The 23,162-nt window shown below is 51.2% G+C and overlaps 1 protein-coding gene and 1 long non-coding RNA gene across 9 annotated transcripts in view; one reads left to right on the top strand and one right to left on the bottom strand.

The window, feature by feature from the left end:
- KIF17 (kinesin family member 17) overlaps nucleotides 1–23,162 on the top strand; it is a 47,554-nt gene that overhangs the window by 10,845 nt on the left and 13,547 nt on the right. For all 8 annotated transcript variants that reach the window (XR_008376982.1, XR_008376981.1, XM_053576979.1 and 5 more), the window contains exons 5-9: nucleotides 2,984–3,436; nucleotides 7,910–8,019; nucleotides 14,512–14,659; nucleotides 16,377–16,936; nucleotides 18,076–18,159. Coding sequence is in view for 6 of the 8 variants with exons in the window: in XM_053576979.1 (XP_053432954.1) it covers nucleotides 2,984–3,436; nucleotides 7,910–8,019; nucleotides 14,512–14,659; nucleotides 16,377–16,936; nucleotides 18,076–18,159 (1,355 nt within the window). In the remaining 2 variants the exon portion in view is untranslated. The remainder of the gene's footprint in view (nucleotides 1–2,983; nucleotides 3,437–7,909; nucleotides 8,020–14,511; nucleotides 14,660–16,376; nucleotides 16,937–18,075; nucleotides 18,160–23,162) is intronic.
- Nucleotides 11,775–14,467, bottom strand: LOC128575363 (uncharacterized). Its single transcript, XR_008376986.1, has 3 exons — nucleotides 14,361–14,467; nucleotides 12,083–12,229; nucleotides 11,775–11,875 (listed from the first exon to the last, which is right to left on the bottom strand). It is a non-coding gene; the product is annotated as an uncharacterized LOC128575363 (long non-coding RNA).

The following is a 23,162-nucleotide window of genomic DNA, read 5'->3' as shown; positions in this document are numbered from 1 at the left end:
AGATACAAGGGGGTCACCCAGTGCTCAGACCTGTGTTTCCGACGACAGCGATCAGACGGTAGCCAGCACCAATCGCTTACTTTGTGCCAAGCAGTTTTCATGCACTGTCTAATTCACTCCTTCCAACCACCCCATGAGACAGGTACTGATATCCCCATTTTACAGATGAGGAAATTGAGGTCACACGATAGGAAAATGTCAGAGGTTCAGCGCCTGTAGCACAGTGGTTATAGTGCTAGTCACATGCACTGAGGGTGGCAGGTTCGATCCCAGCCCAGGCCAGCTAAACAACAATGACAACTGCAATAAAAGATAGCCAGGTGTTGTGGCGGGCACCTATAGTCCCAGCTTGGGAGTCTGAGGTAAGAGAATCGCTTGGGCCCAGGAGTTTGAGGTTGCTATGAGCTGTAACACTACAGCATTCTACTGGGGGGCGACATAGTGAGACTCTGTCTCAAAAAAAAAAGAAAAAGAGAAAGAAAGAAAAGAGGGGCAGCACCTGTCTCAGTGAGTAGGGCACCGGCCCCATATACCAAGGGTGGCAGGTTTGAACCCTGCCCTGGCCAAACTGCAACAAAAAATGGCTGAGTATTGTGAGCGCCTGTATCCCAGCTACTTGGGAGGCTGAGGCAAGAGAATCACCTAAGCCCAGGAGTTGGAGGTTGCTGTGAGCTGTGATGCCATGGCACTCTACCAAGGGTGATACAGTGAGACTCTGTCTCTACAAAAAAAAAAAAGAAAAAGTGTCAGAGCTGGGTTTCTGTCCTGGGGCTGAACCCCCAGAGTGGGTATCACGCGGGCCTTTGGGATTCTCCGCTTTCCTTATAATGTTTGGTCGCTCCATCTTTCTTTCTTTCTGGAAGAGTTACTGAGAAAGAGAAAAGAAACCTGGGTTTATTTTGGACCATCTATGGGGCAGATGCTGAGCTAAGCCTTTTATGCTGTTTCACTCCATTTAAACCCCACAGCAGGCTAGAAACAGGCATTAAAATTCTCATTTTATGGAAGAGGAAACTGAGGCTCTGAGAGGTATAGTGATCTGCTTGTTCAAGGCCTTGTAACCGCTAAGCGGTAGATCTGGGACTTGAACTCAGGTTTTCCTGACACCTGGGTTTTCTCCACTAACACCGCAGCCGCCTCCAAGTTTGTGGTCCATCCTGGCTAAAACGCCAAAGAACAGAAAAGTAGGAAGCAGCCTCAGGCCAGATCCAGACCCAGGGAACTTTGCCACACTGGCCTTGCCCCGGGTGGCCTGGGTATGGTCGGTCTGAGTGTCCCAGGCGGTGCTGACATGGGGAGGTCAGTGTGGACACAGCCTCAGTGATGTGGCTGGGAGGCGCAGGGACTAGGGTAGCTGAGGACTGACTAGGAGAGAGGATGAGAGAGCAGTTTGGTTTGCGGGGGCACCTCTTGTCTTTGCAGGAGGATTCGAAGGATGGGGAAGCCGCCTGCATGTTTACTGTTTTCATTATAAAATAATAAAAGCTCAATAAAGATATTTAGAAAGAGAATGGTAGGGAAAATTACTCATAGTTCTGGACGTAAACACAATTAACATTTAAGCATATTTTCTTTTGATCCCTTTTTCCTAAGAAAATTCTAAACACAATTGAAATCTGTGCTCTGGCTGGGCATGGTGGCTCATGCCTGTAATCCTGGTACTCCGGGAGGCTGAGACAGGTGGATCACTTGAGCTCAGGAGTTTAAGACCAGAGCAAGAGTGAGACCCTATTCTTTGCTAAAAATAGAAAAAACTAGCCAGGCGTTGTGGTGGGCACCTGTAGTCCCTGTTACTCAGGAAGCTGAAGCAAGAGGATCTTTTGAGCCCCCAAATTGAGGTTGCTGTGAGCTGTGACACCATGGTACTCTACCCCAGGCAACAAAGTGAGACTGTGTCTCAAAACCAAAACAAAACAAAAAGTTTTTTTGTAGAGACAAGGTCTCACTCAGGCTGGTCTCAAACTCCTGGCCTCGAGTGATCCTCCCTCCTCGGCCTCCCAAAGTGCTGGGATTATAGGTGTGAGCCACTGTGCCTAGCCTAAAGTTAGATTTATTCAGAAATCTCACTGAGGGCTATAGACTGAGGCCCATAGTCTAGGACCAGATTTCAGACTGTTCCAATGTGGTATTTCACAGTTTGTATATGGATGATGAAGATTCAGTAGATACAAGATTGTATCAAACTTGCTCAGAAATTACAGCGAAGCTTAACCATACTGGTAATAGATTATAGAGGCGCGATCACTCTGCCAGACATCATCTTGTGTGCAGGAAAAGGCCAGACTGGGGTCATTTGTCTTTTAAGGAATGTAGTGACTGAGGCAGGAGTCGCAGGGTGCCAAGGTGGGTGGGAGGTGAATGAATGGACACTTTATCCTGTTTGTCCTCACAGCCTCTCTGGACAGCTGTGGTTCCTCACAGAGTCAGGGGCCTGGGAAGTTTGCTACCTTATCTCAGATACCCTTGTGGGGAGCTTTCCTTAGTCTCATTTTGTTCATGTGAGAAATTGAGAATCAGAGAGGTGCATGGTTCTGCTAATGTCACACAGTGAGAAGGAGGCAGGACTGGACTGGGAACCGGGTGCAGGAGTCGCCAAAGTGGATGTTTCCTGTGTTAAAGGACACAACTCCCTTGTGATCCAGTCATAGCCCCATGTTGCCCGCCTTTGGCCGGCAGGAGGTGTGTAGTTGTTATAATAGCCAGAAGGAGTCCCACTGCACTCAGAGGACAATCTGTAACTCCCTTCTCCTGGAATCAGACAGCTCTGGGTTCTGATCTTAGCTACCCCTTTTAGCAGCTGTGTGACCTGGTGAAGTTCCATGCCCTCTTTGAACCTCAGTTTCCTCTTCTATAAGATGGGCACAGTAACAGCACCTGCTCCATGGGACTCTAGCCGCACTGGGGTGGGACAGTGAACACCAGTGCCTGGTGGCTGCTGTGGGGCTCACCTGAGGTCCTTGCCCTCTGCCTGGTCTCTTTGCAGACGAGCGGGGCAAGGACCACCTCCGGGCAGGAAAGCTGAACCTGGTGGACCTGGCAGGCAGTGAGCGGCAGTCCAAAACGGGTGCCACGGGGGAGCGGCTCAAGGAAGCCACCAAGATCAACCTGTCGCTGTCGGCGCTGGGCAACGTCATCTCAGCGTTGGTGGATGGACACTGCAAACACATCCCGTACCGGGACTCGAAACTGACTCGGCTGCTACAGGACTCCCTGGGCGGCAACACCAAGACGCTGATGGTGGCCTGCCTGTCACCGGCTGACAACAACTACGACGAGACGCTCAGCACGCTGCGCTATGCCAACCGGGCCAAGAACATCAGGAACAAGCCTCACATCAACGAGGACCCTAAGGATGCGCTCCTTCGGGAGTACCAGGAGGAGATCAAGAAGCTCAAGGCGATCCTGGCCCAGCAGCTGAGCCCCAGCAGCCTGTCAGGTAAGACAGCCAGACGGCGAGCAGCAGGAGGAAGGTGTCTGAGAGATGAGGGGAACCCCCGTTCCACCGCACATGAGCTGCCTTTAGAACAGCCCTGGATGGGGATACTCAGCCCAGGTGGCATCTGAGTAGCAAGGGCCCCAGGAGGAGGCCGATCTGTCTAGCCTGTTCCATCAGCCACGAGCTCTGTCACCCACGAGCTCTGTCACCCACGGGTTCTGTCACCCACTCCCCGCCTCCACTGTGCTCATCCGTCATGCCCCATCGGCTGCTGTCCCGGGGCAGCATGGTGATGCCGAGCTGCTCAGCAGCTGCTGAGTCACCCCCCACGTCCCACCCCTACTCCTGGAGAGGCACCTTGTCATTTCGGCTGTCATGCCCAGGCATTTATTTGGCTGTCATTTGGCAGGTGGAAATCTTTAGCTGGAGCACAGGTCTGCAGGGTCTTTGGAACACAGAGACTCTAAGATTTCCTTATCTCTGAATCTCTTGAGGAAGGGGACACAGAAGAGCTCGGGTCCCTCTGTCCATTCATCCACCTCCCACCCACATTCCTCCCTGCCCCTCCATTCTACACCCCCCACCCAACTACCCATCCACCCTTCTACCTTTTCATCTTCCTGCCTGCCTACCCACCCCATTATTCATCCGTCTTCCCATCCTCCATCCATCCTCCACTCCTCCTCCTGTCCATTCAGTCACCACCCAAAGACTCACCCATCCTCCCATCCTTCCTTTCATCCACCCACTCACCTTCCTATCCATTTAATCTCTCACCCATTCACCCATTCTAACCACACATCCCATCCACCCTGCCATGCCTGCATATGAGCACCTCCTCTGTGTGTGGGCCCATGCTGAGTACTGGGGACGCAGAGATGAATCAGATCCAGGGGGTACCCCGCAGGGGGTACTTAACTGCCTAGGGGAGAAGGACACTCCAGCAGACCATCACCCACAGCAAGACACACTCTAGGGCAGACAGCTGAACAGAGCAGAAAGGAGTGCATGGCCAGGTCTCTTGGGGTGAGGCATCATCAGTCAGGGAGAGCTTCCTGGAGGAGGCAGTGATTGAGCAGAGCCTTGGTGGGGGAGAAGTTTCCCTGTTAGCTTGAGAGTGGCCACAGTATGTGCAAAGATGCACAAATTCTGCAGTGCATTTGGGGAACTACAGATCCTTCGTTGGCTTCCTAGGGTCTAGGGGTGGTGGGAGATGCCAGGCAGGGGCTGAGGCAGAGAGAGGTGGCCTTGGCCACCACGACAAGGGGTTCCATGTTGGTAATCTGCCTTCCTCCTCTTTTCCTGCTCCCTGCCCCAACCCTGCTCCCCTCCGAGATGGTAAAGGGGCAAGGCAGGGGCAAGGCCGGGGCAGGAGCCGTGAGGGGTACCAGGAGGAGGGGTCGGGGCAGGTGCTGCTGTGACACTTGTGCAGCCTCCCAGGGAGGGCTGTTAGTGTCCCCTCTCCCAGGATGAGAAGGGTGGAGTTCAGCAGGCTGGACCCACTGGGGCGGCGCTGGGGAGAGAGCTGACTTGCCGGTTAACTCCTTGCTCCTTGGGTAGGTGACACAGCCTTGTGAGCCTCAGTCGCTTCCTCTGGGAGCTGGAGATTGTGATGACACTTGAGTTTGCCCTGAGGCAGTGAGGAGACCCACCCCCCCCAGACTGTGCATGTGTTAGGTTCTGTGTGGGGCCTGGCGCAGAGACTAACAGTCCCGCTGCTCTGACTTGAGACCCCGCGTGTCTAAGCTAAAGCGTGTACATTTGCCCACCACTGTGGGATGGTGCCCCCTCAGCCCGGGTTCTTACCCGAACTGGCATAGTTCTTTCTTCCTTTTAGCAGAACTTGAAGCACCTGCCCACTTCCCTGGCCCCAATCTCTCTCCTTCCCTCTCTCTTGTCCCTACCTGGGCAGACCCTTCCCACTGGCACTGCCCTTGGCATTGATGGCTGCCCCTCTGTTCAGCCAGCAGTCAGTCCTCAGGCAGGCCTCACCTTGGCGTCTTGGTGTCAGGGGGCTCAGCTGACCCCTCCCTTCTTTTTTTTTTAACTTTTTTTTTTTAATCTTTTACTTATTTATTTATTTATTTATTTGTAGAGACAGAGTCTCACTTTATGGCCCTCAGTAGAGTGCCGTGGCCTCACAGCAACCTCCAACCTCAGCAACACAGCTCACAGCAACCTCCAACTCCTGGGCTTAAGCGATTCTCTTGCCTCAGCCTCCCGAGTAGCTGGGACTACAGGCGCCCGCCACAACGCCCGGCTATTTTTTGGTTGCAGTTTGGCTGGGGCCAGGTTTGAACTGCCACCCTTGGTATATGGGGCCGGCGCCTTACCGACTGAGCCACAGGCGCCGCCCTGACCCCTCCCTTCTTGAAACACTTGCTTCCCAGACACCCTCTGTTGTGGTCCTCCCACCTCTTCATGTGGTCCTTCTCCGTCGCCAGGCTGCTGTCTTCTCTTTTCTCTACACTTGCTGCTAAGGTCGTTTCATCTGGCCTCCTGGTGCAGTCACCACCTCTGCACTTGGGACTTTCCCATGAGGACCCCCAGGTTGGCCATGCAATTTGTGTCCAGGTATTAATTTATAAAGGTGACTAAGTGACAACACAGGTAGGTCACTGCCATTGAAAAGAAAGTTTAACGTTACAGGTTCCCTAGAAATGGGAGGCAGGGCATGGTACATGGGGCTGGGGCCAAGGCCAGGCAGCAGGAGGGAGAGGAAGCCCTTGGAAGGGCACAGCGGGGCCAGGGACACAGGTGAGGACTGGCTAGTTGGAATAATTCCAGTGGACTCTGTAGCCTATGGGCCAGGCCTGGTTGTCTGGTGCCTGGCCCTGGTTTGTTCAGGCAGGGGCAATCCTGGCTTGGTGTTTGAAAGATTAGATTAGGAGGTGGCTGGGGGTGCGGACTTGTGCTTGGTTGGTTTATGTGTCAAAAATGGACTTATGGGCCAGGCATGGTGGTTCACGCCTGTAATCCTAGCACTCTGGGAGGCCAAGGTAGTTGTATTGCCTGAGCTCAGGAATTCGAGACTAGCCTGAGCAAGAGCAAAACCCTTTCTTTACTAAAATAGAAAAATTAGCCAGGTGTGGTGGTGCAGGCCTATAGTCCCAGTCACTTGAGAGAGGCTGACGCAAGAGGATTACTTGAGCCCAGGAGTTTAGGGTTGCTGTGAGCTGTGATCCCATGGCACTGTAGCCTAGGGCAGCAGAAGGAGACTTTATCTCAAAAAAAAAAAAAAAGAGTAGGGTGGCGCCTGTGGCTCAAGGAGTAGGGTGCTGGCCCCCAGGTGCTGGGGGTGGTGGGTTCAAGCCCAGCCCCAGGCAAAACTGCAAAAAAAAAAAAGAATAAAAGAAAGATGGATTTATGGACATCTGTATACTGTCTCCAGGAATTAGCTAGCCCTAGGAGGGGCAATCTCTCCCTGGCCAGCAAGTCCCCTAAGATTACAAAACATCATAAACTATTAGAGATTAAAAAAAACATGTCTTCTGAATTCCTAGACTTGAATATTCAGCATCTAATAAGCACTTCAAACTCAACACATCCCACACTCAGCTCTTGATGGGTCCCCAAATCTGCCAGCCTTGCAGCCACCCCCACACTGCTGATGGCAGCTCAGTCCTTCCAGACATTCACACCAGAAACTATAGGGTCATCCGTGGCTTCTCACTTTCTCTCAAATCCACATCCCAGCTGTCAGCAGATCCGGTTTTCCCTACCTTAAAATGTGGCTAGAGGCCATCTGCTGCTATCTGGGCCACCAGTGTCTGTCCCCTGAGTTACTAAAGATCTGCCTAACAGGCCTCCCACAGAGCGTTCTCTTGCCGCCCTGCATGCACCTGACAGCTGGCCTTAATTAACCCAGAGTAAAAGCCCATGCCCTCACCGTAGGCTCCACGGCCCTCCCAGTCTGGTCTTTCTCTCTCTCCACCCTTCTCTGAGCCTCTGCTCACTCCCTCACTTCCAGCCACACTGGCCTCCTGGTTGTCCCCAGAATACTACAGGCCCACACCTGCCCCGGGGCCTTTGCACTCCCTGTTCTCAATCTAGCAGCCTCCTCCCTGAGATCCCTGCCACCTCTCTCCTGCGCTGTCACCCGGTCTTTAACTCACTGTTTAAATTGCAGCGCTTTTGTCTGCTTCTTACCTTTGAGCATCCGCCCTGCTTTCTTTTTCTACTTAGTACACAGCACCCTATGTTATGCATTCTGCTTCTTTATTTTGTTTGCTTTTCTCCCCCAGTGGAAACACAGCGTGGGCATGGAGTTTTCTTTGTTCAGGGTTGCATCCTTAGTGTTTAGAACATGGAGGGCTGTCTTGGATGACTGACTGAGCATTTTCCACCGAGACGTGTTTGAAATAAATTCAGTACTTTAGAATCTTGTCTGAATGACCACAGAGTTATCTGTCTAGAGATTCTGCTCAGTTCCTGTTCACTTTGGTCTTGGTTGTTTATGTGTTTCTGTACTAGCTCTGCTGGACAGCCAGGAGCCCCCAGGTCCTGCCCAGGTTGAGGAGAAGCTGTTGCCCCCACCTGTGACCCAACATGATACGGAGGCCGAGAAGCAGCTGATCCGAGAGGTGAGACCGGAGCTGGCAGCTGGGGCCCTTAGGATGGGGAGGGCTGAGGAGGTGCCAGCTCCAGTACAATGCTACTCTACCCTGTTACCTTGGGGTTTGGGGCTGCAAACCCTCTCTTGTATCAGAGAAAGCAGAGGCTCAAAGAGATGCCATGACTTGCCCAGGGTTACACGGCGAGGCTGACTCTGGGCCAGGATCTGCACTTGGGCTCCTGCCTCTAGGCTGCTGGCGGTGCCTTATCACATGGGGAGAACAAAGAGGGGAATGGAGGCATCTCCAGGAGCACGGTCTGTCCTTGGTACTGAAAGAAGGGGCGGCTGTAGGCTGATGGGTGTCCTTGGCGATGGGAATGGCCTGTGTAAACGCAGAGCCCCCTGGGTCCCGGCTTCACCTCCATCCACGCTTCTTTTGGTTTCCTGAAGTCTCTACCACTTGAAGTCTGCATTTTGAGACTGAGCACGTGATAGAGTTTGACATTTGACAGTCCCTTTAGAGCACTGGCTTTTCCTGATGGTGATCCTAGTGCCAGCCAGGGACAACTCATCTGGGGCTGGGATGTATCTGTAGCTGGGTCCTGCCACTAAACTCTGACCTCCGTTGGGACCTGCCCTTGGGCCCTGGAAGTCCTTGTCAGACACTGGGGACTGGGCCCTGCCTCTAGGGCAGACCTGGTAAGGCCTGGGGTCTCTGCCTGTGGGCTGGAAGGTTGGGAGAAACCTACCAGAGTCCCCTGTGACAGGTGGAGGCTTCTGCTGTTTGGGGAGAGGCTAAGTGGGACCCCATTCTGTCCTCTGGAGGCTCTGGAAGCTCCAGTCTTTACACCTGCTGGCCTGGGGCAGGTCGGGTGTCAGGTCCCTGTCTGGAACCTGGGCCTGGCTTCTGGGGAGGAGCTGGCAAGGATGGGGCTTTGGGGGATGTCTGAACATGGGCCCCTGGAAACAAAGGCCATCACCCTTTTGGAGCTGGAAGTATGCCCGGAACCATGCAGTAACTGGTTGTCACTGGAGGGCAGGGAAGGGACTCTGCAGGAGCTAGACTGGAAGCTTCCTCCAGGGGAAGCCCAGGTAGGTGGCAGCCACCTCCCTGTCCAGCAGCCAGGCCACTGCTGCCTCCTCGTGGTCGCCAGGGAGAAGAGCCGCTGTTCCTGGCAGGCCCCTGGGAGATGTAGCGATTTGGGGGTGGGGGTCGCTGCCTTCTCCACCTCAGTGGTGTCTGCTCCCGCCATCACCAAGACTCCAAGAAACCCCAGAGTTTCTCCCGTGAGCCACATTTAAAGGAAGAGTCGAGGCTGCCTGCCTCCCACCTCCCTCCTATTTGTCCTTTCTCATGCTGCTCCTATTTATTGAGCATCTACTGTGTGCCTGGGACTCTGCTTTCCTTTCCATCTTAGAACCATTCAGGGCCATGGAGGAGGCCCTCTGTGTGGTGGAGAGGGTGTGGGCCAAGAATCCTTAGTGTGAGCTGAAGGGGACTCTGGGCTTCAGTCTCCAGTCTCCTGGGGGGATTTGAACCAGAAGATTCCTAGGGCCCATCCACCTTTCACACCCTACAGGGACATCCTGATGGGATCATGACCTTGGGCAGGCTTGTCACACTCTCTGAGCCTTTCCCATCTACAGAATGGGCGTCAGGGTGCTGCCCTGCCACTTTACACAGGCTGTAAGGGGATGAAGTGAAGGGCTTCTCCTCATCACTGCCTGTCGTGTGCTAAGTAAGAGTCGGGGGCCTGGGTCAGCACTGTAGCCCCCATTTAGGCTGAACAGGCAGATGCTGAGTACCTGCTGGGCACTGGAGCTGAAGAGGCAGGCGGGGCCGAGGAAGGGACTTCTTATTTGAAATATCGGAAGTAACAGCATATCTTGTGGACTGTCAGGAAGGATTCAGCACAGTGGGAGAGGTTGGGGCATAAGAGGGAGATGGTGGGGGGGGGGTGTTGGAAGCAAATGGGGTAGTTTAGTGTTGGATGGCTCATCTGCTGCCACAGGAGTGGGGGTGCTCTGGGCAGACCTGCAGGAAGGTGAGGGGCTCCTACTGCTCTGGGGAAATGGAGGGTCATGGAGACAGAGGAGAGGGAGGCCTGGGGAGGTGTGCTTGGGCACTCAGAAGCCTGTCTGGTATTTGTTATCCCAAGTTTAAGAGTGGCAGTGGAAGTTGGTGCTGTTCATGTGTGTGTTTGCATGTATATGCGTGTTCAAGGCCTGCCAGTTAAGTTTGTGAACTCGTCACCATGCGCTTACATTGGTAGCACTCTACGAACAGCTCATAAGGTTTCAGAACCTTGGTAAATTAGTGTCTCACAGCTGTATTTGTGTCTCTGTGTGGTGGTGTCTTGCTGAATGGTGTTCATTCTTGTTGGTGCATGTTTTTGTGCACTGCCATGAGAATGTCAGAGCTGGAGTTAGAGCAATGAACAAACATTCATAAATCTGTTAAACTTGGCAAGAGTGGAAGTGAAATCAGGCACATGTTAGTTCAAGTTTACAGGAATAAAGCCATGGAGAAAAGGGCAGTGTGCAGGTGGATTAAATGTTTTTCTGAGGGGAGACAAAGCAACACTGATGGAGAGAGGTCAGGGTGGCCAGTAACAAGCAGAACTGATGAAAACATTGCAAAACTTTGTTGGATTGTGCATCAGAATCACCGGCTGACTATGAGAAGCATAGGAGACCGAGTACACATCAGCAGAGAAACAGGAAAACCTTTTTTGTTTTGTTTTACATCACCCTGGCTGATTGGAGGAGAAACAGGAAAATCTTAACTGGAAATCTTGGCCAACAACTCATAGCTCTTGCATCACGACAGTGCACCAGCTCACATGGAAGTCTGGGTGGGAGTTTTTAGCCAGTGGACAAATAAATGTATTGGAACACACTCCCTACTCACCTGATGTGGCTCCCAATGACTTTTTTCATTACCTGAAGATAAAGGAAATATTGAAAGGAAGAAATTTTGATGACATTTAGGACATCTAGGGTAATACGATGGCAGCACTGATGGTCATTCCAGAAAAAGAGTTCCAAAATTGCTTTGGAGGATGAACGAGGTGCTGGTGTTGGTGCATAGCTCCCTAAGGGAGTACCTCGCAGGTGACCTGAGTGATATTCAGTGATGAGGTATATAGCACTTTTTCTAGGATTAGTTTGTGAACTTAGTTGTCAGGCCTTCAGTCCTGTGTGTTTCCAGCCAGGTGTTCCTAGGGCACAGGTGGGTGGGCTGAGGCCTGGGTTTAACCAGGGTCTGGGCTATGCTCGGGGGTTAGTTGGGGGAGTCAGAGGCTCATGCTGACCAATGGCTGGAGGGTTGGGCCCTGGGATCTCAGCTAGGTAAGGAAGGAATCAGGGCGGAGGCCACGGAAGGGTGAGGTAGAGCTCTCCACGAGGCCATCAGAGCTGCCTGGTGATGTTGCAGAGCCTCAGTGATGCTGCAATTATGTCCGTGAAGTGCAAATATAAAAATGTGTTGAAGAATGCAGTTACATCTGAATCACTCTGTCCCCTTCTGCCTCCCTCTGAGAGCCGAAGCCAGTGCTGTCCCTGCTAGTTTTGTACTTTAGGAGAGGGGTCTGGAGAGGTGAAGAGTGCGGTGGGGCTTAACCACCGGGGCCTGTCCCTGTGCCCACTCTCTGACTTACAGCAGTGGTTCCAAAAGACAGCAGGTCCCAGATTAATTCATAAATTCTCTGCCCCCCCTCTTGGGTGATGTGCACCAGAAGCATGAATATTTTGCTTACCCTGAATTTCCTGGCTCTGCAGGTGTTTATCAGGCCCCGGCTCTGTGCTGGGTACGGAGGCCACAGAGCAGGGTGGTGCTTGTGCTCTGGGAGTGTGCACTCTGGTAGGGGAGTCCAACAGTAGACCTGTAATCAGGTAAATAAGAATATCACAAAGGAAGCCACGGCTCAGGAGGCGGAAGCAGCCCCTGAGATGACTGGGAAGCTGGAGCCCCGGAGAAGCAGCACTTAGGAAAGGAAGACGCAGCTGGCTGCACTCGCCTTGCGGTTTCTGAAAACAGCAGTGGTGCTCTGGAGGGTGCGAGGAGGGAGAGCAGTGCTGGGAGAACTCACCGGAGAGCCCAGGGAGCTGGTGTGGCACCCTGTTCACACCCGGTCTTTGGTCCGGTGCGTTCTGCCCGCAGCTGCCTTTCAGGAGTCCTCAAGCCCCGTAGGGAAATGGGTGAAAAGCCCCCAAAGAAGCCAAAGCCCCCAGAGGCTCTGCAAGAGAATGGAAGAGGAGACCCATCGATCTCTTTCTCCAAAAACAAGAAAAAGAAACCTTTTTCCCAAGAGGACCTGCTTGGTAGGGATCTTAAGGAGATAGCTCAGCCCGAGTCTTCCTAAGAGGGAGACATCTCCACCCAATGAGGAAGCAGTGGGTCACCTGAAGAGGCAATAGCAGTGTCTCCAAAAAAAAGGGGAAATTCTCTACCACACAGGAGCCAGTCTGCAGTGGGCCTGGAGAGGCTGCTGGCAGCAAGAGTGGCTCCAAGGCAGGCTGAGGGCCACAGAACATTCCAGGATATGGGAAGGGATGTTCTCTAGGGAGAGGGGCATGTCTCAAGGTGACATTTCCCAACCTGTGTCCTGTACTTAAATGAAAAACACACCCAGCTGCCATGGCTCACACCATAATCCCAGTGCCCTGGGGAGTCAAGGTGGAAAGATCACTTACGCCTATTTCAAGACCAGCCTGGGTGGGCAATGCCTGTAGCTCAGTGGGTAAGGCGCTGGCCACGTATACTGAGGCTGGCGAGTTCGAACCCAGCCTGGGCCAGCTAAAACAACAATGACAATGGCAACAACAAAAAAATAGCCAGGCACTGTGGTGGATGCCTGTAGTCGCAGCTACTTGGGAGGCTCAGGCAAAAGAATTGCTTAAGCCAGAGAGTTTGAGGTTGCTGTGAGCTGTGATGCCACAGCACTCTACCCAGGGTGACAGCTTGAGAAACTGTCTCAAAAAAAAAAAAAAAATAAAAAAACCCAGCCTAGGCAGCATAGTGAGACCCCTGTCTCTACAATAAATATAAAAATCAGCCAGGCATGGTGACATGTGGCTATAGTTCCAGCTACATGAGAGGCTGAGGCAGAAGCATCATTCAGGAGTTTGAGGCTGCAAACTCAGTTATGATCGTTCCCCTGCACTCCAGCCTGGGTGACAAAGCAAGACCCTGTCTAAAAAAACAAAAATTCAGGCTGAGTGCCCATAGTTCAGTGGTTAGGGCACTGGCCACATGCACCAGGGCAAGTGGGTTCAAACCTGACCCGGGCCTGCTTAAACAAACAAACAAAAAAATAGCCAGGCATTGTGGCCAGTGTTCCAGCTACCAGGGACAAGAGAATCGCTTGAGCCCAAGAGTTGGAGGTTGCTGTGAGCTATGATGCCATGGCACTGCATTCTACAAGGGCAACAAAGTGAGACTCTGTTTCAATAAACAAAATAAAAAAAAAAAATTCAAGCCGGGTGTGGAAGCTCACGCCTATAATCCTAACGCTGTGGGAGGCTGAGGCGGGTGGATTGCCTGAGCTCACGAGTTGGAGACCAGCTTGAGCCAGAGTGAGACCTTGTCTCTAAGAAAAAAAATAATAGAAAATAGCCAGGCATTGTGGCTGGTGCCTGTAATCCCAGCTACATGGGAGACTAAGGCAAGAGAATCGTTTAAGTCCAAGAGTTTGAGGTTGCTATGAGCTGTGACACCACAGCACTTTACCGAGGGCAACAAAGTGAGACTGTCTCAAAACAAAATAAAACAAAACAAAAAATTCTCCCACACACAATAAAGAGGGTAATGGAAGCTCAGAAAGTGTGCTAAGAAGGAATAGGGACCGTGGCAGGGGGGTCTTCCAAGAGTATGGTCAGGGAAGGCCTCTGTAAGGGGGTGTCACTAAGCTGAGGCAGGAGGAAGGGGCGTGGCCAGCATTGGCAAGGGATCAGTGACCCCAAATGTGCTCAAGGGGCAGACGGGGCCAGATCATGTACAGACTCAGGTCAAGTTGAGCTGCTTAGATTTTTCCCGTGAACATGGATGGGTTGATGGGTCCTGAGCAGGGGCAAAACCTGGTGTGATGGGCACATGGTGGTGGCTGTGTGGGGAGGTTAGGGCAGGATCCGGAAGGCAGGCCGCGGCCAGGCAGGAGGCTAGGGGGACAAGAACTAGGGGTGATGGAAAGAAAAGCGATGGGAAAAATTGTCGTCGATGGGTTGAGGAGCATTGAGTAGGACCAGGCATTTAAAGACTCGGAATGGTGTTCATGATGGATTGTTGTGTAGAAAAAATAGACTGTGAACAAATACATGTATTATGGGCCTGTTAAAAATGTGTAGAGGACAGCTCAGAAGGGGCCTTACCAGAAAGTAACCATCATAGTGTCACATGACTGGATTCTTCTGGCTGCCTCACACGTTCTGTATTGTCTGAATAGCAAAACAGGAATTCTGAAAGTTGTGTTTCGCAATGGTGATAACAGGCCGCCTCCCCTCTGGCCCTGCCCGCTCCCAGGAATACGAAGAGCGCCTGGCCCGGCTGAAGGCTGACTACGAGGCGGAGCAGGAATCTCGGGCCAGGCTGGAGGAGGACATCACCGCCATGCGCAACTCCTACGACGTCAAGCTGTCCACACTGGAAGAGAATCTGCGGAAGGAGACAGGTGCGCGCCCGGCCGGGCTGTGTGCGGGGAGCCCATCCTCCTTTCCTTCTCCCTGGGGGCTGCACCCTGACAGTGCTCTCTAGGCACCAGGCTCTGTTCTTTACTTTTTTTTTTGAGACAGAGTCTCACTATGTCACCCTTGGTAGAGTGCTGTGGCATCACAGCTCACAGCAACCTCTCCAACTCTTGGGCTCAAAGGATTCTCTGGCCTCAGCCTCCCAAATAGCTGGGACTACAGGCACCTGCCACAATGTCTGGCTATTTTTTGGTTGCAGTTGTCATTGTTTAGCTGGCCTGGGCTGGGTTTGACCCCACTAGCCTTCATGTATGTGGCCAGGGCCCTACTCACTGAGCTATGGGTGCCACCAGGCTCAGTTCTTTTTAACCCTTACAACAGTCCAGCCAGGTGGGTACCACAATCACCACCACCGCCCCTTTTTGGTGAGGAAACCGAGACACAGAGAGGGTAAGTAACTTGTCCTTGGTCACAAGTGGAGCTGGGATTTGAACCCACGCAGTCTGGCTCCAGAGCTGTGTTCTCGCCCCTGCACTGCACCCGATGGCTGCCCACAGCCCAGCTGGGCCCCAGCTCCTGGCAGACCCTGAGTCAGTACCAGCTGCACTGTGGGCGTGCACCACTGCCCTGAATTCCGGTGTTTTCATAGTTTCCTCTCATGTTTGATCTTCTCTGTTACCACAGCAACTACATCCCAGGATAAGGATTCGGTCATGAGCAGGAACCATGCTAGGGTTTCCCACCCCACCACATCATCCAAACACACACTCAGGAAAGTGTTGTGAAACCCAATTGTGTAAGGATGATGGTGCTGGCCCCATCGTCAGTACCATCTGGGCATTGCTGTGTGCCAGGTACCAGGAAGGTCCTTTACCTGCACCTGAGCCTCCCCCAGTCCACACTTAACAGGTGCGGAGACCAAGGTGGTTCCTGCACTTTGCTAGGGAGTGGATGTCATGTTTCAGCAAAGGGGAAATCAGAACCTTCTTGAGGGAGCCTAGGACCCAAGTGATAAAGAAGTGGACAAGATGTGAGAGAGGTGCCAGCAGCCCCTGAGCTGGGGGCACTGAGGGGCCACGTGAGCACAGCCCCACCCCAGCTGGTAGAGACCCAGAGCAAGAGGGAGGGAGCAGATTCTGGCATTTTCCATCCTTCAGAGTCTCACCCCAGTTTGAATGTTAGCCCTCCAGGTGGTATTTATTTGGCTCCTGTATCTCTGACATCACCCTCTGGCATTCATTTCACTCCCATGTATTGGGTATATCCTGAGGATAAGATCCTGAGCCAGGTATTCTGGGGGGTGGCACCCCCGGGTCTGGAGAATGAAATCTGCCCATCAGGAGCTCTCAGCCTTGAAAGGCAGTGAGCCCCAAGGTGCAGCTGCTGACATGTGAGGAACAGCTTCACACCGGTGCTAAGAGCCCAGCATTTAGCATCTGGGTGATCAGAGAATGCAGGGATCACAGTGTTGGTCAGGGAAGCCTTCCTGGAAGAGGCGGAAGGAGGCAGATTTGAGTTCTGACAGGAGAGAGGGCAGTGGGCAGAGATGGAAAGGTCCGCTGGCCGTAGCCAGACTCTGGGGGCCTGGGAGGCTCTGACTGTTCCCACCTTTTGGATACATTGGGCTTGGGTGCAACTTCTAGAGAAGGGTCCTCTCTTTCTAATCCTTTACAAAACTAAGGGAAATCCTCCATTTTCCAGAGGCTGTCCTGAAGGCTGAAGTCCTCTACAAGGCTGAGGTCATGTCCAGGGCTGAGTTTGCCAACATGACTGAGTACTCGCCTGCTTTCCAGTACCAGACAGCCGAGAGACCGGAGGTCTTCTCCATGCCCGACACTCTGCCTAGCAGTGACGGCTCTAGGTGTGAGGAGCTGCCCCAACTGGGGCTCATCAAGTCTGAGATTTCTTTTGAGTCCACTGGGTCACTGACACGCGAAGAAAATTCTGTGTCTGAGGCCTACCCTGGGCCCGAGGAGCCCCCCAACCTGGAGTTCTCTGGGTTGCCCGAGGTGGAGTCTGAGCGCAAACACTTCTCTGAGGAGTATCTCGAGTATCTCGGCCAGGAGGGCCAGGAGGGCGACGGGGAGTTGACGGCGGCAGAGAACTACTTCCAGGAGGAGGAGCCGCAGCAGTCGCCCCTGCGGTTGTTACCGGGCCTGCGGGATCCTTTTGCCGAGGTGGAAGCTAAGTTGGCCAGACTCTCAGCGGCTGTGGCCAGTGTCGATGTGCCCCAGGAAGATGTCCCCAAGGCTCCGGTGCAGGTAGCTGATGTCATGCGTGATGCCTGAGCAGGCAGACTGGCTGGGGGCATGGAGGTCACTGTGCACACACAGACCCTCTGGCACCTGCTGCTCGGCAGCGCCTCTGCTATGTTGGTGGTGGTGTTGGGGGCTGGTTCAGGGGCACTGGCATGTCCAGGTGTCTGGGAAGGAGAAGGGAATCAAGAAAGTGGGAATCGAGGTACAAGGTTACGGCGGGTGGGCACCTTCTCTGCTGAGGGAGGGAATTTGGCCAGTTGCCATGGTTACGCTGAGCTTGCAGGCCTGCGGGAGGCTTAGTGGACCTCGCCGTGGCAGGCTCAGAGCAGGAGCTGGGTGGGGGTGTCTGCACTGCTCTTCCTCCATCCTGCCCCTCTGTCCAGCATCTTCTCCCCTTTCAATTACCCTCCTTTTTTGTGTTTTAAAAAGATTTCTCCTTGGCTTGGCACCCGTAGCTCAGCAGCTAGGGCACCAGCCACATACACCCGGGCCTGCCAAACAACGACAACTACAACCAAAAAATAGCTGGGCGTTGTGGCGGGCACCTGTAGTCCCAGCTACTTCGGAGGCTGAGGCAAGAGAATCGCTTAAGCCCAGAAGTTGGAGGTTACTGTGAGCTGTGACATCACGGCACTCTACCAAGGGCGGCATAGTGAGACTCTGTTTCAAAAAAAAAAATTTTTTTTTCTTTCCTCCTCTCTTTGTTCTTTGCTTTCCTTTCTTTGTGTGTGCCTGTGTGTATGTGTGTGTGTGTGTGTGTGTGTGTGTGCACGTGCAGGCCTTTGAATCAGATCTGGGTTCAAATCTAGCTCTAGCACTTACTTAGATGTGTGAACTTGGGTGGTTACCTCTCTGGGCCTCGGTTTCCTCATCTGTGAAATGGGGATGCTGGTGTGTCCCTCAGAGATAACACCCTGGACCTCAGCAGGAGGTCACGGTGTGCCTGCCTCCCCCCATTTCCTCTCTTCCCTGTCGTCCACCTCACTTTTTCCACTCCTCCTGCCCCTTTTCTCAGTGGTAGGTGGAGGTTGTAGGTGGTGAGTGGCCTTGGGGAGTTGAGGCAAAAGCTGGGGTGGGGAGGTAGAGGATGATTCTGGCCCAAACCAGCCCTTTTCCTCTCCACCACCCCATTCTCCTCCAAGGACCCCTCCCCACCAGGCCTGTGGGAGCCCAGTGAGGCCACATCTGAAGAAGGTGAGGTGACCAGTGACTTCCTGCCCAGCATGGTGAGTCTCTCCCTGGGCTGGGCCTCCATGTGTTGGCTGGTTCTGTTCAACTTCCCATGAGCCTCAGGCTTGTCTCCTCCTGGGCTGGTTTCCTCATCCATGAGACCAGTAGCAACCTCAGCCTCTCCTGGCTTGAGGCGGATGGCCTGTGGCCAAGCCATGTATAGTTGGAGGAAGTATCACCCTCTTGTTATTACTGCATGTATGTGTATATTTTTGTTTTGGCTGGGGCCAGACTTGAACCCATCACCCCCGGCATATGGGGCCGGCACCCTACTCCTTGAGCCACAGGTGCTGCTCTGTTCTAGTATTTTTTAATTTTATTTTTAATTATTATGTGTACATAATAGTTGTATATCTTTCTACACTACATGTGTTACTTGATACTGGCATACAGTGTGAATTAATCAAATCAGGGTAATTGGGGTATCCATCACTTCAAGCATCTATCATTTCTTTGTGTTAAGAACATTCCAGTTCCACTCTTTTTTTTCTTTTTTAAGAGACAGAGACTTACTTTGTTGCCCTCGGTAGAGTGCTATGGCATCACAGCTCACAGCAACCTCCAGCTCTTGGGCTTAGGCGATTCTCTTGCCTCAGCCTCCCGAGCAGCTGGGACTACAGGCACCTGCCATAATGCCCGGCTCCAGTTCCACTCTTTCAGTTATTTTAAGTATACTCTTATTGTTGGTTATAGTCACTTCGTTGTGCTATCAAACATTGATCATTCTATTTTTGCACCCACTGACCATCCCCACTTTATCCCCCCATCTTCCCTATCTGGCCCACACCTCTGGTAACCATCATGCTACTTGGTCTCCACCAGATCAATTGTTTTTCAGATGCAGCTGCCACATGTGAGTGAGAACATGCTAGATTTGTCTTCCTGTGGCTGGCTTATTTCACTGAGTGTAATGTTCTCCAGTTCCATCCATAAAGTTGCAGCTTTTCATTCATTCATTTTTTGTGGCTACCTACTACTCCATTGTGTGTATACATTACAATTTCTTTATCCATTTATCTGTTGATGGACACGTAAGCTTCCTGCAGGCTTTGACTGTTGTGACTAAACCCGGGAGCCAGTCTTTTTGAGGAGTCTCCTTCCTGCTATTCTTCTCAATGGTTGTGCTACTTTCCCCACAGAGGGTTCCCCTTTCTCCACATCCTCACCAGCATTTGTTACTTTTTGTCTTTTTGATAAAAGCCATTTTAACTGGGCTGAGATGATATTTCATTGTAGTTGTTTTGCATTTTTCTGACTATTGATGTTGGGCATTTTTTCATATACCTATTGGCCATTTGTATGTCTTCTTTTGAGGAATGACTATTCACAGCTTTTGCCCATTTTTTTTTTTTTTTTTTTTTTTTGTAGAGACAGAGTCTCACTTTACTGCCTTCCGTAGAGTGCCATGATATCACAGGACTCACAGCAACCTCTAGCTCTTGGGCTTCAGCGATTGTCCTGCCTCAGCCTTCCGAGCAGCTGGGACTACAGGCGCCCGCCACAACGCCCAGCTATTTTTTGGTTGCAGTTTAGCCGGGGCTGGGTTTGAACCCACCACCCTCGGTATATGGGGCTGGCACCCTACTCACTGAGCCACAGGCGCCACCCCTTTTGCCCATTTTTACTTTTTTTTTTTTTTGTAGAGACAGAGTCTCACTTTATGGCCCTCGGTAGAGTGCCGTGGCATCACACAGCTCACAGCAACCTCCAACTCCTGGGCTTAAGCGATTCTCCTGCTCAGCCTCCCGAGTAGCTGGGACTACAGGCGCCCGCCACAACGCCCGGCTATTTTTTGGTTTGCAGTTCAGCCGGGGCCGGGCTTGAACCCGCCACCCTCGGTATATGGGGCCGGCGCCCTACCGACTGAGCCACAGGCGCCGCCCCCTTTTGCCCATTTTTAAAAACATTTCAGAATATTACAGGGTATACACATTTTGGTTACATAATTTGCTTTTGCATATTTATTTATTTATCTGTTTTTGTCCTTTTTTTTTTTTTTTCTTTGAGCCAGAGTCTCAAGCTGTAGCCCTGGGTAGAGTGCTGTAGAGTCATAGCTCACAGCAACCTCCAACTCAGGCTCAAGCAATTCTCTTGCCTCAGTTTTTCTATTTTTAGTAGAGATGGGGGTCTGGCTTTTTGCTCAGGCTGGTCTTGAACCTGTGAACTCAAGCTATCCACCTGCCTTGGCCTCCCAGAGTGCTAGGATTACAGGTGTGAGCCACTGCGCCCGGTCTGTACTTTTTTTTTTTTTTGAGACACCCTGGGTAGAGTACCATGGTGTCATAGCTCACAGCAACCTCAAATTGCTGGGCTCAAGCGATTCTCTTGCCTCAGCCTCTCTGGTGGCTGAGACTACAGGCACTCGCCACAACACCCAGCTATTTTTTTGTTTGTTTGTTTGTTTAGCAGGCCTGTCCCGGGTTCAAACCCACCAGCCCCGGAGCATGTGGCTGAAGCCCTAACCTGCTTTTGTACTTTTTTTTTTTTTTTGTATGGCCCTCGGTAGAGTGCCGTGGCCTCACACAGCTCACAGCAACCTCCAACTCCTGGGCTTAGGTGATGCTCTTGCCTCAGCCTCTGCTTTTGTACATTTTAAGTCTCAGTTAAAAGTGTGCCCTGTAGCAGCTCATATAGCCTATGGCTAGGAAGAGTGAGAGTTATAAGAAACACCTATATAGCTTAATAATGGAACACCTTAGTGAAAAGGGCATGGGGAGGAATTTAACTCTTGTAACAAGCATGAAAGAGCTCTCGAGATGACAGCATTGGTGAATTGGCAGTCTCTACACCTGTGGCGTTGAGTGGCACGAGATCAGCCTTATATTAATTAGGCTGGAGGAGAAGGCAGTCGAGAGCAAGCTCGTTCTATCACGGACCGCTCACTCTGACTCTGTCGCTTCTCCTACCTGCAGAACGCCAGCAAGGCATCTTTCTGCTGAAGACCACTAAGCTCTTTAGACTAAGATCTATCTTTCTGAGCAGACCGCTTTACTCTCTCAAAGACTCTCTCTCCCCCCCACCCCCCTCCTAAAGTAAATAGCCCTTAGGCACCTAAGAGCAATTGTTCTTGAGCAAGGCCTCTGGAACCTAGATAAGCCCTGGAGACCAACCAGTCCCGCCTTGGTAAGTGGCGTCCATGAAGGGACCCCGACAGTAGTGCCCTTTGCCCAAAATCTGTGCATTGCAGCACTAGGAGTAAATTTACCCAACCCCTCCAACCCCCTCCTACTTAGTTTCCTTCCATGTATGTACTTAACTGAGAGTTGACTGAGTAGTTCCAATTTTGTGTTGAGTACATGTGGTGTTTGTTTTTCCATTCGTGCCATACTTCACTTAGAAGAACGGCCTCAAGGCCATGTAGGTTGTTAGAAAAGATACCCATTATAAAATCAGTTTATTCTTGTGTTTTGTTTTTATTGTTTCAGGTTAATTTGAGGGGACAAAGAATTAGGTTAGGACGCTTACATTTGTTAGGTAGAGTCTCTCTTACAATTCTGTCTTGCCCCCAAGAGGTGTGCCCTATTCCCTAACATTGTGCTCATTCAGTAGGAACAGACTCATCCCCCTCCCTTCTCCCCTCTCACTGCTCCCTCATTCCTCTGCACCCCTCCTTGAATTGGGTTTTTCTTTTTTTTTGGCCGGGGCTAGGTTTGAACCTACCACCTCTGGCATATGGGACTAGCGCCCTACTCCTTGAGCCACAGGCGCCGCCCTTTTTTTGGGGGGGGGGGTTCTTTTATCTGGGTGTGTATTAGATCGTCTACTGGCTTCATATTAGTATCAAGTACACTGGATTTTTGCTTCTCCATTTTTGTGATGCTTTACTAAGAAGAATGTGTTTCAGCTACATCCAGATTAACACAAAAGATGTAAAGTCACCGTCTTTTTTAATGGCTGAATAGTATTCCATGGTATCCATATACCACAGCTTGTTAATCCATTGCTGGGTTGATGGGCATTTAGGTTGTTTCCACATTTTGGTGATTGTCAATTGAGCTGCGATAAACAGTCTGGTGCAAATGTCCTTATGATAAAATGATTTTTTGTTTTTCTTCTGGGTAGATGCCTAGAAGTGGGATTGTGGGATCAAATGGGAGATCTAATTTCAGTTCCTTGAGGATTCTCCATACTTCCTTCCAAAGAGTTAAAATCAATTTGATTTTTTTCCTATGGAGTGTTGGAGCTTCTTATATATTTTAGTTGCTAACCACATGTCAGATGGGTAGCTTGCAAGTATTCTCTCCCATTCTGTGGGTTGTCTTTTCTCTTTGTTGATTGTTCCCTTTGTTGTACAGAAGATTTTATACTCGATGTGATCCTACTTGTCCAATTTTGCTCTGGTTGCCTGTGCTTTGGGGATATTACTCAAGAAATCAGTTTGAAGTCAGGTAATGTGATTCCTCCCCTTCTGTTCCTTTTGCTCAGGATGGCTTTGGCTGTTCTGGGTCTTTTGCGGTTCCATATAAATTTTAGGATTATTTTTTGTATTTCTGTGAAGAACGTCATCAGTATTTTGACGGGGATTGCACTGAATCTGCAGATTGCTTTGGGTGGTATGGACATTGTAACAATATGGATTCTTCCAATCCATGAACGTGGGATATCTTTCATTTGGGTGTCCTCTTCAATTTCTTTCTTTTTTTTTTTTTTGGCTTTTGGCCGGGGCTAGGTTTGAACCCGCCACCTCCGGCATATGGGACCGGCGCCCTACTCCTTGAGCCACAGGCACCGCCCCGTCCTCTTCAATTTCTTTCATCAGTATTTTACAGTTTTCATTATAGAGATCTATCACTTCTTTGGTTAAGTTTATTATTCCTTGGCATTTTATTTCATTTGTATTATATTATTCATTTGTATTATAATATTCATATTATAAATGAGATTACTTTCTTGGTTTCTTCTTCAAATTGTTTACTGTTGGCATATGAAAACGCTACTGACTTTTGTATATTGATTTTGTATCAATACCCAAAACCTAAAATTTACTGAATTTGTTTAT

The sequence above is a fragment of the Nycticebus coucang genome, chromosome 22, assembly GCF_027406575.1.
Source record: "Nycticebus coucang isolate mNycCou1 chromosome 22, mNycCou1.pri, whole genome shotgun sequence".
Lineage (NCBI taxonomy): Eukaryota > Metazoa > Chordata > Mammalia > Primates > Lorisidae > Nycticebus > Nycticebus coucang.
This window is presented reverse-complemented; position numbering and strand designations above follow the sequence as displayed.